Source organism: Macaca thibetana, chromosome 18 (assembly GCF_024542745.1).
Source record: "Macaca thibetana thibetana isolate TM-01 chromosome 18, ASM2454274v1, whole genome shotgun sequence".
Taxonomy (NCBI): Eukaryota; Metazoa; Chordata; class Mammalia; order Primates; family Cercopithecidae; genus Macaca; species Macaca thibetana.
In genome coordinates, this window is record NC_065595.1 from 56,425,242 (window position 1) to 56,440,341 (window position 15,100).

Here is a 15,100-nt window from a genome sequence, read left to right on the forward strand (position 1 = left end):
AACTGGGATAGGCTCAATGGCAGAATGCAGATGTTGAAATATGTACAGGATGTGTATGTTGAAAACTACAAGATACTGTTGAAAGTGATCAAGGATTATCTGAGTAATGCAGAGACACACTGTGTCTGGATATATTTGGAAGCCTCAATTATAGTTAAGATGTCGGTTCACCCCTCACTGAACACAATCCAAATCAAAATCCCAAGATGATTTTTAACAGATACAGAGAAGTTGATTCTAAGTTTGTATGGAAAGACAAATGACAGAGAACAGCCAAAATACTTTTGAAAAGGAAGAGCAGAATTGATGGACTCCCACTACCCAATTTTAAGACTTAACTCTAAAGCTGTTGTAATCAAGACAGTGTGGTGGTGGCCAAAGTAGAGACTGCATAGATTAATGCGACAGGGAAGAGAATCCAGAAATTGACCCGCAGAAATGTGGTCAGTTGATTTTTGACAAAGGTGCAAAGGCAGTACTGCTAAGAAGAATAGTCCTTTCCACAGACAACTGTCTGTGCTATGGAGGCAGTTGGACATCTATATGTTAAAAAATGAACCTCAAACTAGACCTCACACCTTTTACAAAAATCAGCTCAAAATAGATCATAGGCTAAAATAAAATGCAAAACTAAGGGTTTTGGAAGAAAACGTAGGAGAAAATCTTACAACTTTGGATTATGCAAAGAACTCTTATGGATATGATGCCAAAATTACAACCCATGAAAGACAAAAAGTGATAAATTTGATTTTATTAAATTAAAAACCTTATATTGAAAGATACTGTTAAGAGAATGAAAAGATAAGCTATAGAATAGTAAAAATTACTTGCAAATCATATAGCCAACAAAAGACTTGTAGCCGCAATATATAAATAATTCTTAAAACTCAACAATAAGAAATGATAAGGTCAGGCGCAGTGACTCATGCCTGTAATCCCAGCACTTTGGGAGGCTGAAGTGGGAGGATCACTTGAGCCCAGGAGTTTGAGACCAGCCTGGGCAACATAGTGAGTCCTCGTCTCTACTAAAACGTTTTAAAAATAGCCAGGTTTGGTGACATGAGCCTATTGTCCCAGTTACTTGAGAGGCTCAGGTGGGAGGATATCTCAAGCCCAGGAGTTCGAGGCTGCAGTGAGCCATGATTACGCCACTGTACTCCAGCCTGGGCAACAGAGTGAGACCCTGTCTCTGGAACAACAACAAAAAAAAGAACAATAAAAAATTATTTTGCCCAATGGGGCGAAAAATGTGAATAGATACTTCACATACATACATACATACTTTTATATATATATATATATATATATATATATATATATATATGTATATGTATATGTATCAAATAAGTGCATGAAAAGATGCTGTCAGCTGATTGCAGTGGCTCACACCTATAATTCCAGTTACTTAGGAGGCTGAGGCAGGAGGATTGCTTGAGGCCAGGAGTTCAAGACCAGCCTAGGCAACATAGTGAAATTGTATCTCTAAAAAAATAAAATAAATTTAGCCAGGCATGGGGACACAGGCCTGTAGTCATAGCTAAGCTAAGGCAGGAGGGTCGCTTGAGCCAAGGAGTTCGAGGCTGCAGTGAGCTATGTTCCACCACTGCACTCCACCCTAGATGGTAGAATAAGACCTCATCTCTAAAAAATAAATAAATATAAATGTAAAAAGATGTTCAACAGCATCAGTTATTAGAGAACTACGAAGTTGAAACCACAATGAGATAGCCGTAACCTATTACAATGTCTAACACCAAAATAATTGTAAACATTGACAATCCCAAGTGCTGACAAGGATGTGGAAGAGCTAGAAATCTCATACAGGTTGAGTGTCCCTTTATAAAAATATGCCGGAAGTGTTTCGGATTTTGAATATTTTCAGATTTTGGAATATTTGCATTATACCTACCAGTTTAGCATCTCAAATCCAAAATGCCAAAATCTGAAATGCTCCAGTGAGCATTTCCTTTGAGTGTCATGTCAATGCTCAAAAAGTTTCCGATTCTGGAGCATTTCAGATTTCCAAGTTTCGAATTTGGAATGTTCAACCTGTGTATTGTTGGTGTTGGAATGTAAAATGGTCGAGCCACGCTGGAGAACGGTTTGGCAGTTTCTTATATAGTTAACCTTATGTTTATACATGACTCAGCAATACCACTCCTAGGTATTTACCTTAGAGAAATGGAAACTCACTTTCTTCCCAAAAGCTGTATACAAATGTTTATAGTAGCATTATTCATCACCACCAAACACTGAAAACAGCCCACCTGCCCTTCAGTGGGTGAATGGTCACACAAAGGGTGGCACATCCATACAGCGGAATCCTACTCAGTGCAAAGATTGATACGTAGAACAACACAGATGAATTTCAGGTGCATGATACAAATTGAAGATGCTAATCTCAAAAGGTAATCTACATTTATATGATGTCTGGAAAGGGAAAAACTATTGCAATGGAGAACAGATCAGTTGTTGGGGATAAGGAATGGGTTGGAGATCCAGGGATTAGGAGTGGAGAAAGGTTTGACTACCAGGAGAAGCATGAGCGAAGTGTTTGTGGGTGGAGGAGTTGTTTAGGATTCTGATTGTGTTGGTGGTGGTTACACAGATCTGTACAAGCATAGACCTGATGAGCTTTACCTTATATAAATTAAAAAACACATATCTAAGGACAAATATATGAAGGTGCAGCGGTGGCTCATGCCTGTAATCCCAGCAGTTTGGGAGGCCGAGGCAGGTGGATCACCTGAGGCCAGGAGTTCAAGACCAGCCTGGCCGACATGGCGAAACCCCGTCTCTACTAAAAATACAAAAATTAGCCAGGCATAGTGGCAGGCGCCTGTAGTCCCAGCTGCTTAGGAGGCTAAGGCAGGAGAATCGCTTGGACCCAGGAGGTGAAGGTTGCAATGAGCCGAGATCACACCACTGTACTCCAGTCTGGGTGACAGAGCGAGACTCTGTCTCAAAAAATAAAAAGTAATAATAATAATAATAAAACTTTTTCTTTTTTTTTAACTTTTAGGTTTAGGGGTACATGTGTGGGTTTGTTCTGTTGGTAAACTATTGTCATAGGAGTTTGTTGTACAGATTATTTCATCACCCAGGTACTAAGCCTAGTACCCAATAGTTATTTTTTCTGATCCTCTCCCTCCTCCCAACCTCCATCCTGAGGTAGGCCCCTGTGTCTGTTCATCCTTTCTTTGTGTCCTTGAGTTCGCATCATTTAGCTCCTACTTATAAATGAGAACATGTGGTATTTGGTTTTCTGTTCCTGTGTTAGTTTGCTAAGGATAATGGCCTCCAGCTCCTCCATATTCCCGGAAAAGACATGAACTTGTTCTTTTTTATGGCTGCATAGTATTCCATGGTGTCTGCGTGCCACATTTTCTTTATCCAGTCTATCACTGGTGGGCATTTAGGTTGATTCCATGTCTTTGCTATTGTGAACAGTGCTGTAGTGAACATTCACGTGCGTGTATCTTTATGGTAGAATGATTTCTATTCCTCAGGGTATATAGGATTATAAAATATCGGGAGTTTATTCACATAGATGAGTTTTTTCCTTTGGTGAGCTGGAGGGTACTTTCTCTAGAAAGCGCTAAATAGACTTTATTTTCTGTTTCTACTTCAGCTTTTTTTAATGTTTCATGACACTTTTGAATGCTTGAAATGATTATGTACATAGTTTATTTGGAGTTTGGTGGAAGTATAGAATTTTTTCTTAAGCTGTTACTTCCTTTCAAGAAACAAGAATGGGCAAATGATCCCAATTTTCTGGTGAGTTAACATCAATAGAATTTTTAAAGTCTTAGAACTTAGTTACCTCAAGCAACCTGGTTTGTTATTCTGAGTAATGGCATTTGGAGCAAGTGCACTTTTTAAACAAAATGATACCTCTCTCTTATTTTTCTGGGTTTGGTTTTGTTTTTTAGACACAATGAGGCATATACATGGACAAATCCCACCTGCTGTGTGCATAATATTATTGTGGGTAAACTGTGGATCGAACAGTACGGCAATGTGGAAATCATAAACCACAAGTAAGGCACCTTGGGGTACTTCATTCCTTCAGTTTTCATCAAGCAGTTTTAGTGGACTTCAGGTTTCTTGGTTTTGTCTGTCTTTAAAGAAAAGCTCTAGAATAGGCTGATGAAAATTTAAGAATCAGGCAATATAGGTTGGGCGTGGTGGCTCACGCCTATAATCCTAACACTTTGGGAGGCCGAGGCAGGTGGATCACGAGGTCAGGAGTTCGAGACCAGCCTGGCCAAGATGGCGAAACCCTGTCTCTACTAAAAATATAAAAATTAGCCGGGTGTAGTAGTGGGCACCTGTAATCCCAGCTACTCGCGAGGCTGAGGCAGGAGAATGGCGTGAACCCGGGAGGCGGAGCTTGCAGTGAGCCGAGATCGCGCCACTGCACTCCAGCCTGGGTGACAGAGCGAGACTCCGTCTGGAAAAAAAAAAAAAAAAAAGAAAAGAAAAGAAAAGAAATCAGGCAATATAACTCTTGAATGACTGGAAGCCCATTTATTTAATAAAGAGGGTTCATTAAAGTCTCTGATTAGGGAAGACTGGGTGGACCCAGCTCTCCTGGCTTCTGTGAACCTTAATTCCAATCTCAGCTCGTTTTGCTTCCTTTGTCTAGTGGGGGCCAGGGAGACGGAGCGTAGGAGTTACTAGAAAGAGCTGGGCTCCCATTCTACTTTGTGACCTTAGGCAAGTCACGTATTCTTTCTGCACCTCACGTCCCTTTTCTTTACGGTGGGAAGATTCCTAATCGAGGATTGATCATGATCACTTTAGTGTGGAGCCGGGCACACAGAGAAAATCCGTAAACAGTAGCTGCTGCTAGAAAAATTATCACAGTTATTTTTCTGTACTGCTGCTTTGGTAATAAATGATCATCTGAACTTAATATTTTCTTTATAGGACTGGGGACAAATGTGTGTTGAATTTTAAGCCATGTGGCCTTTTTGGTAAGGAATTACACAAAGTTGAAGGCTACATTCAAGATAAAAGGTAAAATTTCCATTGTAAATGTTGAATAGTATAGATTTTGTTCACTAGATAAAATGTCGGTATTAAAATACATTGTCAGCCGGGCGCGGTGGCTCACGCCTGTAATCCCAGCACTTTGGGAGGCTGAGGTGGGCAGATCACGAGGTCGGGTTCAAGACCAGCCTGGCCAACATAGTGAAACCCCATCTCTACTAAAAATACAAAAAAATTAGCCAGGCATGGTGGTGGGCACCTGTAATCCCAGCTACTTGGGAGGCTGAGGCAGGAGAATTGCTTGAACCTGGGAGGTGGAGGTTGCGGTGAGCCGAGATTGTGCCACCACACTCCAGCCCAGGTGACAGCAAGACTCCATCTAAAAAAAAAAACACAAAAAACATTGCCATAACCTAGGAAACAAGCATTCTAATAAGTTGAGAAATCTTTCGTGTACAAGGAAGTGTGTTTCATTAAAGAACCTGATTTGGTTGCGCACAGTGGCTCATGCCTGTATTCCCAGCACTTTGGGAGGCTGAGTGGGGAGGATTGCTTCAGCCAGTTCGAGACCAGTGTGGATAACATAGTGAGACCCTGTCTCTACAAAAAACATTTTTTTAATTAGGCAGGCGTGGTGGCGCATGCCTGTGGACCCAGTTACTCTGGAGGCTGAGGTGGGAGGAACCCTTGAGCCCAGGAGGTTGAGGCTACAGTGAGCCATGATTCTACCACTGTACTCCAGCCTGAGTGACAGAGTGACCCTTGTCTCTGTCTCTGTCTCTCTCTCTCTCTCTCCCTCTCCCCCCCCCTCTCTCTCTCTCTCTCCCTCTCTCTCACACACACACACACACACACACACACACAAAAATAGAAAATCTGATTCGTACACACCTTTATAGTAATATTCAATTGCAGCAAAACAGTCTATGGCCATGCCACCCTGAACATGCCTGATCTCATCTGTTCTTGGAAGCTAAGCAGGGTCGGGCTTGTTTAGGACTTGGATGGGAGACCATCTGGGAATACCAGGTGCTGTCAGCTTTAAAAAAAACACACACTGGTTTGTTAACTAAACATCAGTTTTTCTTGCCAGCAAGAAGAAGCTCTGTGCCCTCTATGGGAAGTGGACTGAATGTTTATACAGTGTTGACCCTGCCACGTTTGATGCTTACAAAAAAAATGATAAGAAAAATGCAGAAGAGAAGAAGAACAGCAAACAGGTGAACATCCTGTCAGGTGGTGTCAAACGATAACTGGATTCTTCAGTGTGTCCTAGTCCTTTTGGAGTTGGCCTGTTCTAGGGTCACAATTCGACTTTCTTCTTCCTTGTTGCTAATGCATATCGCTTTCCTCTTTTTAATGATCAGACATTTGCTTTAACAAGTACTCGGCATAGGCTTGTATAGGATATGGACATGTATCAGTTTTTTAACTGTGGAGCAGTTATATGTGGAACTTTGCTTTAATTCACATAGCTTTGGAATGTTGGAGTTCATCTTAATGAAAGAAATTTTCTTTTCCTCCTGTTGATGTGCATAGAAAGTTGAAATTGTTGAAGATTTAAAATTTCCTCCAAGATTCTCTCTGACATTTTCATGCTTATCATCAGTTTCGTTGCCTTGTTCCTTATCGTGAAATTACTGAAGTTAAGACTGTCGTAGTGAAAGGAGTTATCCCTGGGCTGTTGTCCTCTTCTTACTAACCTTTCTTTGTGGGACAGTAAAATCCCAGTAGGGGAGGCACATGGCTTCCTGTCGCATGGTCCCAAGCAGGCTCCAGTGGTTGGCAAACTCCTGCCCCTTCCCTCCAGGCATAACTGCTCAAGGACTGTACCTCTTTGGACAGGAAATATTTGTTTGAGGACGGATTCCTTTCCAGTAACCAAGATAATGGTTCCAAGCGCAAACTCTGGGTTAGAATCTTAGCCCCACCGCTGATGAGCAGTGCAAGCCCAGATTTCTCATCTCTCTGCCTCAGTGCCTTCATTTGTAACACGGGCGCCATAATAGCACCTACCTGTTAAATGAGTTAACAGACATAATGGGCTCAGAATAGTATCTGCTCATAGTAAAGACGGATAATGTCATTTCTGCCAAAAGCACTTCCTCAGACTGGCATCTTGAGCGGCATCTGTGAGCTCGTTAGAAATGCAGGCGGCCCAGCTTCACCTCAGACCTACTGAAGACCAGTCTCTGGGGCTCTTTAACGTTTCTTATGCATGTGAAAGTTCAGGAAGCCCTAAGATCCCTCAAAAGCAGAAGGTGTATTTATGAGTGACTTTCTTTTGAGACAGAGTTAGCCTTGCTCCCAAAGTGAAAAGAGATTTATTAAATGGCCGGAGCATTCTGCTTTCCTGTGGCTGGGGCTGTTTCTTTCTTTCTTGGTTTCCCGTCAGCTGTGTGTGCACAGTTCTGCTTCCCTCTTTGCGTCCCGTGTTCCTGCCCACGGGAACTGTGCACCGACTGTGCTCCACAGCCAGCAGGAAACTGACAGGGCTGAGAAGGGCATGTCCGGGATTCTGGGACTCCTTGGCTGCAGCTCCTTGACAAAGACGATCTCCACAACACGCTTGCCTTCCAACTCTCTTCAGAGTGGGGATGGCCAAGAATGTTGGTGAAATTCCAGAGGACATTCCTTATATTTCCTAAATTCCCGGTCAGTCTGTGAGAAAGTGTTTTTTTTCCTCTTGGAGAGAGCAGGTATTCTCACACGTCCAATGCTTTTCTGGTCTCTCTCGTTCCTGTCATCCGCCTACCATGGATTTCGTTCCTGAACACAGACACTGCGGGAAGTTTGTGTCATTAGCATTGTCACCTCTGTGCTATTTTGTAAACTGTATATTCACTGAATGTGTCTCAGGCAGAAGTTCTAGATTTGTTCACTGTGTGATGCTGGGACTAGGACTTACCCTTCCAAAGCCTTCATTCCATATGTCTAAAAAGCGGTCGTGACCTCTCCTCGAGGGGTTGTTGCATAAAGACCACATACATAGAACAGTAGCATAGCTGCGGCCGCGGGCAGGGGAGCCCGAGGAAACGCTGGCTCCCTGTGTTTCATCAATGAAAAGTTCTCTTTTCATCAGATGCATTCGGGATCCCTCCTGGTCTTGTGCCATTGACACATTTAGTTGACTTCCCCAAGAGTGTAACCTTTTGTTGTTCTCAGATTGTTCCTCTCTAGTGTGTGGGCTCCACAAAAGTCAGGTAGTGACGGTGCTTCTCTAACACCCCAGTGGCTGGGCCTCCAGAAGTTCCTTAGTAGATACTCAAATGATGCTTTGGGAGGCAGGAGGATTGCCTGAAGCCAGGAGTTCAAGACCAGCCTGGGCAGCATGATGAGACCCCCCATCTCTATAAAAACATTTTTAAAATATTTGCTGGGTGTGGTAGCACATACCTGTAGTCCCAGCTACTTGGGAGACAGGCAGGAAACTCACTTGAACCCAGGAGTTTTAGGTTACAGTGAGCTGTGATTGCACCACTGTACTTCAGCCTGGGCAACACAGGACCCTATCTCAAAAATATTAAAAATAAATACTCAAATGAATTATTTTGTCTTTAAAAAGGAAACAGCCTTAAAAACATAAAACCCTATAGGAAAGAGTGATGATGATGATGACTTAAATGTGGGTAACACTAAGTGGCACAACACACAAAGCTTGTGAGACTCTTAGCACCCACTTGGGCATTCAGCAGGTATCCATTGGCTTCCCACACTGTTCAAAGTAAGGATATAAGAATTAGAAAGTCACAGTGTCCCTGCCCTCATGGAGTTTACATTCTAGTGTAACTAGAATAAACAATGGTTTACAATTTGCAAGTGTGTATATATTTTCCTAAGGACAGGGATATGTTCTAAGAAATAATTAGGTGATTTCGTCATTGTGCGAACCTCATCCAGTGTACTTACACAAACTTACATCGTGTATGTATTTTTATCTCTTTTTTTCATGTGGAAAGCCAAAAGTCCCAACACTATTACTGAGTATCAGTCATTTCCCTTACTTGATCTGCAATGCCAGTATCAAATGCCATATAGCAGATTTCTGTACATGCTCCGCTATAACCTTAGGGGACTGCCATCATATTTACAGTCGGTTGTTGACTGAAGTATCATGATGTGGTGCTTGACTGTATCTTGAAACTTTTTACTGAAATTTTGTTCATTGGCTGGTTTTTCTAGATGAGCACCTCTGAGGAGTCGGATGAAATGCCAATGCCGGATTCTGAAAGTGTATTCATTATCCCTGGGAGCGTTCTTCTATGGCGAATAGCCCCACGGCCTCCAAATTCTGCCCAGGTGAGACTGGGCTTGCTGGCTGTGGCCTCGCTGTGTTCAGCACTGTGGCGCTCTTTCCTGGCACGTGCAGGGTCAGCCCAGGCAGCATGGAGACAGGCAGGTTGGCATCCCGAGCCCCCACTGAGTCCCGGGTGCTCCCTTCTTGCCTGAGCTCAGTGCATCGTAAGTGCATCATGCTGTCCATCCCTCTGGCATCTGGCTGGGAGGATGTATTGGGTTAGGGCTTCACTGGGGCTTAATGGCTACTTAGTGGTGAAACTTGCCCTGATTAAATATAAGCTGGTGCAGCCTAGTCAGTACCAGCCCTCCAGACCCAGCAAGAAATGATTTTAATGAAGATAAAAGCATGTTGGCTTTTGCTTAGAGTTCTATTTAAAGTTGATCATGATAGAGGATATTTATTCTGCAAAGCCTGCTTTGAGATTTTTTTGAGACAGATACCCACAGATGGTGCAGATTTGGGTGAAAACATTTAGATATGTGTGATCTGAGAAAGACTGACCATTGTTACCACGAAAGGGAGAGGGTCATTGTCAAGTCAACCCTCTTCTACTTTCAGGACGTTTCGTTTTGCGTTATGCCTTGGCATGTGTTAATTTCATCCTTTTGCTTCTTTTCAGATGTATAATTTTACTAGTTTTGCAATGGTTTTGAATGAAGTAGACAAAGACATGGAGAGTGTGATCCCCAAGACAGACTGCAGGTTACGGCCTGACATTAGAGCCATGGAAAATGGAGAGATAGGTAACTAGCCAGTGAAGACTCGTTTCTCAGGGGATGATGCTTTGTTTTATTCCTGGTGATTGTTAGCATCATTGGGGTACTAGCACTTTTAGTCTCTCTTAGAGATTAAGTTTGAGTTAACATTCAATTTAAATTCAGTAACTTTTTTGTTGTTGTTGTTGTTGAGACGGAGTCTCGCTCTGTCGCCCAGGCTGGAGTGCTGTGGCTGGATCTCAGCTCACTGCAAGCTCCGCCTCCCGGGTTTACGCCATTCTCCTGCCTCAGCCTCCCAAGTAGCTGGGATTACAGGTGCCCGCCACCTCGCCTGGCTAGTTTTTTGTATTTTTTTAGTAAAGACGGGGTTTCACTGTGTTCGCCAGGCTGATCTCGATCTCCTGACCTCGTGATCCGCCCGTCTCGGCCTCCCAAAGTGCTGGGATTACAGGCTTGAGCCACCACGCCCGGCCTAAATTCAGTAACTTTTATTTTAAATTTGGAAATCTGGGCAGACCTTATTAGCTCTTATTATTGTGGTAATACTCCCCTGAGAATTTAATATACTGGAGATGGCCAGAGGCATTTTCTGACTAATTAAGTCACTGTCTGCTTCAGAATTTACATAGCACCTTGTCAGCCTCAGAGGAGAGTGTGGCCTCCCCTTGGTTAATTATAACTTAAATGTTTTTGTGTGTTGGTATAAGTAGGTGTATATACTTATGTAGTATGTGTGATATATTGATACAGGCATACAATATGTAATAATCACATCAGGGTAAATGGGGTATCAATTACAACATTTTTTTTTTCTTTTTGTATACAGAGTCTCGCTCTGTCTCCCAGGCTGGAGTGCAGTGGCGCAATCTCAGCTCACTGCAGCCTCCATCTCCTGGGTTCAATCTATTCTTGTGCCTCAGCCTCCTGAGTAACTGGGATTACAGGCACATGCCACCACACCCGGCTAGTTTTTGTATTTTTAGTAGAAATGGGGTTTCACCATGTTGGCCACGCTGGTCTCAGACCTCCTGACCTCAGGTGATAAACCGCCCGCCTCAGACTCCCAAAGTGCTGGGATTACCGGCGTGAGCCACTGCATCCAGCCCATTTTTATCTTATAAATTTCTTCCAATCCAGTGATTCTCAAAAGGGGGGCATTTTCCCCCCCAAGAAGACATGTAGCAAAGTCTGAAGACTTTGGTTGTCACTTCTTAGGAGGTACTACTGGCGTCTGCAGGCCAGGGATGCTGTGAAACATCCTCTCCCACACCAGGCAGCCTCTTATGATAGAATCACCACATGGCCTTTTATGATACAGCCATCACATCTAACATGTCATAGTGCCACAGTGGAGAAAAAGTGAGACACCGCGACAGTATTTTGGAAGACTGTTTAAATTTCTTAAGAATGGCATCTGAAGGAGCTCTGTGAGGTCTCACTAAGAATTTAGAATAATTTCACGTTTATTTAGTTTTTACACCCAATTTTTCATTGAAGAATTTTAACACAGTTGTTTTGGCCTTAAGAATAAGCAGGTTGTTCTTGGCAAGGTTGTTAAGACCATAGGCCGTCAGAGATGCTGCGTCTGTGGTACCAGCTCTGCCTCTTACTAGCCCAGGTATCTGTTACAATTTTTGCTTGATATTTGACTCTGGTATTTGTGTTCTAATAAAAGGGAGAACGTGTAAATGGTTCTTTTGTGAAGTTCTTGTGCTTAATACTGTGCCTGGCATCCTCTATGTAGAGTGTTAATGGTTTGTATTGATGTTCTTATTTTAGATCAAGCTAGTGAAGAAAAAAAACGACTTGAGGAAAAACAAAGAGCAGCCCGCAAAAACAGGTCCAAGTCAGAAGAGGACTGGAAGACGAGGTGCGTGCCTGAGTCAGGGGGTGTGGCTCAGCTCTCAGGCAGGCTGCTGTGTGGGACGAGGCAGGGATGCCAGACACTGACCCCAGAGCAAGGGTCTATCTAACACAAACCCTGCTGAGTTGTCCCAGGCCTGAAAAAAAGTTATTTCCACTGACTTTTATCCATTCATCCATTGATGGACACAGGTTAATTCCATATCTTTGTTATTGTGAATCGTGCTGTCGTAAACATAGGGATGCAGGTATCCCTTCGATACACTGACTTCCTTTCCTTTGGATACCCAGTAGTGGGAGTGCCGGATCCTATGGTGTTAAGTTTTTTAAAGAAATCTCTGACCGGGCGCAGTGGCTCACGCCTGTAATCCCAGCACTTTGGGAGGCTGAGGCAGGCAGATCACGAGGTCAGGAGATCGAGACCATCCTGGCTAACATGGTGAAACCCCGTCTCTATTAAAAAAATACAAAAAGTAGCTGGGCATGGTGGCAGGTGCCTGTAGTCCCAGCTACTCAGGAGGCTGAGGCAGGAGAATGGCATGAACCCAGGAGGCGGAGTTTGCAGTGAGCCAAGATCGTGCCACTGCGTTCCAGCCTGGGCAACAGAGCAAGACTCTGTCTCACAAAAACAAAAATCTCCATACTGTTTTCCATAGTGGTTCTACCAATTTATATTCTCACTACCAGTGTATGAGCTTGCTTTTTTTTTGCATCCTTGCCAGCATGTTTTTTCTTTTTAATAATTGCCATCCTAACTGGTGTAAGAGAATCTTGTGGGTTTTATTCACGTTTTCCTCCTAATTAGTGATGTGGAGCATTTTCTCATATCCTGTTGGCTATTTGTATGTCTTCAGAAATGTCTCTTCATGTCTTTTGGATTATGTGTAGCATGGTATATTAGAAAAATCATGGTCTTTAACATTAAACCTAAATTTGCCAGCAGTTACGAGGTTGGGCAAGTTATTTAACTGCTTAGACATTCAGCTTCTCATCTGTAAAACGGAGCTTTAAGAGTTTGAGGCCAGGCGCAGTGGCTCACACCTGTAATCCTAGCACTTCGGGAGGCCAAGGCGGGCGGATCTCAAGGTCAGGAGTTTGAGACCAGTCTGACCAACGTGGAGAAATCTTGTCTCTACTAAAAATACGAAATTAGCTGGGTGTGGTGGTGCATGCCTGTGAATCCCAGCTACTTGGGAGGCTGAGGCAGGAGAATCGCTTTCACCTGGGAGGCAGAGGTTGTGGTGAGCTGAGATCGCACCATTGCACTCCGGCCTGGGTAACAAGCAAAACTCCCTCTCAACCCAAAAAAAAAAAAAAAAAGTTTGAAGGGCATTTACACTGAACCAGGTGCCTTATATACTGCTGTGGGCATGCTGTAAATGTTAATTTTCTTATTCTAATTTATTCCTAACTGCTTAAAAGAATGCCTTGCTGTGGAAAATAAGACCCAGGCTAGAGGGTAAACCTGTAAGACAAATACATTGTTTCGAACCAACCTATTAGAAGACCCTGCTTCTGTCAAGTAGCTTGCTAGATCCTGGTGGGAAATCCATATTCCTTTTGCATGGTATCATTACCCCTTTTGGAATATTATTCCACAGACCTGTTCCCTACCTAAGCAGAAAAACAGCATCACTTCAGCGTCTCTTTAGAAATCCCTCACAGAATGAGTTGCTGCAATAGAAAAATACTGCAAGCTAGTGAAGAAACAGCCTGTGATTTTCCAGTTTGCCCTGTAAATCTTGTCCTTTTTCTTTTAACAGGTGGTTCCATCAAGGTCCTAATCCCTACAATGGAGCACAGGACTGGATTTACTCTGGCAGCTACTGGGACAGAAATTACTTCAATTTGCCTGACATTTATTAAAATGCATACAAGTCAGGGTGTTTGGCTAATCTACAAATAAGTCTTAAACCTATGTTTTTAAATTTTTTTCCCTTGGTTTCTACTTATCTTTAAAAAAAAGAAAAAAAGAAAAAACATTCATAATTGCATTTCACCCCCAACAAAAGCAGGGTATAAGGTGATACTGGTGATGAAAGTCTTAGGAAAAATGCATAATTTTGCTATAAAACGTACTTATTTGGAATACTATTTTATATAGAGGTAAGAGAAGACTGCTGGGGAATATGCTTTTTATGGTCGCTGTTGCCATATTTACTGAAGGTTTATACCTAAATGTAACTTTAGCTTTATGGAACTATATAGTAATCCCAAATCAAGTTATTTTGAATATTTTTATGCTGTCATGCTTGAATGTTTTAGATGTAACCTTTGACATATTTAGAACTCTCGTCCTATACAATGTTTATTGCTCAAATGTAGAGGTTATGTCATTTTATAAAGACTCCATTGATAAGATGGCTTTTACTCATACTAATCCTCCCAATTTTACCCCTTCCATCTTCCAAGAAGAAAAAAATGCCTGAATATTCAGAATAGATATTTCTGATTTGAAAATTCTAAAGAATTAAACTGGAAAAGTATTTAATTTACTTAGTGCTCTGAATTTACTTTTACAGTTTTCTGCAGTATCATTAAAATGTTTAAGTTTACATTTGAATTGAAAATATGTGTAAAATCTAGCAATTCACAAAAATGCCCTAGAAATATAGATTTTAATCTCCATTACATAATGACAAACCTTGTTAAATGCTTCCACTTCCAGTGGCAAATGCCGCTAGAGAAATTAAGTTGCACTCATGTAAGTATCAAACTATATAAAAGGAGGTCTTGTGCATTTCAAGTTTGCAAGGTACTTGTGTACTTAAAATATGTGTGGAGACCTACTGTACAGTAGTTTTGCCCCTTTAATTGGGGCACATTAATCTTAAATCTTATAGTATTTATCCACCCAAACCCCAGACTGAGATATTGCTCCCATGGGCCTTAGGTAGCTGCCAGTACATGATTTTAATTGCTGTCTTGAAGTTAACAAGTGTTATAATGAAATAATCTACCTGATGCTAAATAAAGGCTTTAGAATGTTCCCCAAAAGTGTGGTTTCTTTTAAAATTTCAAATATACTAATGTTGTCACTTAATACTATCCTCAATTGTTAGAAGTGTCCTATCAAAGAAGTCCTTGTGGCGCCATGGCTCCCAGGGCGAAGGAGATAACCAGTTGCCTGGCATGCATAGTGGTAAGTAGGAATTCAGCATTCAGTTAATCTCTGGATAGATACAGTATAGAGAGGTGCTACTGTATTCATTTGGTGTGAATCTCA

At 42.2% G+C, this 15,100-nt stretch overlaps 1 protein-coding gene and 1 pseudogene across 7 annotated transcripts in view; both read left to right on the top strand.

Moving 5' to 3' along the window:
* The window catches only part of OSBPL1A (oxysterol binding protein like 1A), a 225,327-nt gene extending 210,463 nt beyond the window's left edge, over positions 1-14,864 (top strand). For all 7 annotated transcript variants that reach the window (XM_050767790.1, XM_050767792.1, XM_050767793.1 and 4 more), the window contains 7 exons: positions 3,933-4,040; positions 4,933-5,022; positions 6,089-6,215; positions 9,178-9,294; positions 9,915-10,038; positions 11,791-11,881; positions 13,638-14,864. In XM_050767790.1, coding sequence (XP_050623747.1) covers positions 3,933-4,040; positions 4,933-5,022; positions 6,089-6,215; positions 9,178-9,294; positions 9,915-10,038; positions 11,791-11,881; positions 13,638-13,740 — 760 coding nt within the window. In that variant the 3' untranslated portion in view covers positions 13,741-14,864. The remainder of the gene's footprint in view (positions 1-3,932; positions 4,041-4,932; positions 5,023-6,088; positions 6,216-9,177; positions 9,295-9,914; positions 10,039-11,790; positions 11,882-13,637) is intronic.
* Positions 5,918-6,036, top strand: LOC126941618 (uncharacterized; annotated as a pseudogene).
* Positions 14,865-15,100: the final 236 nt, after the last annotated feature.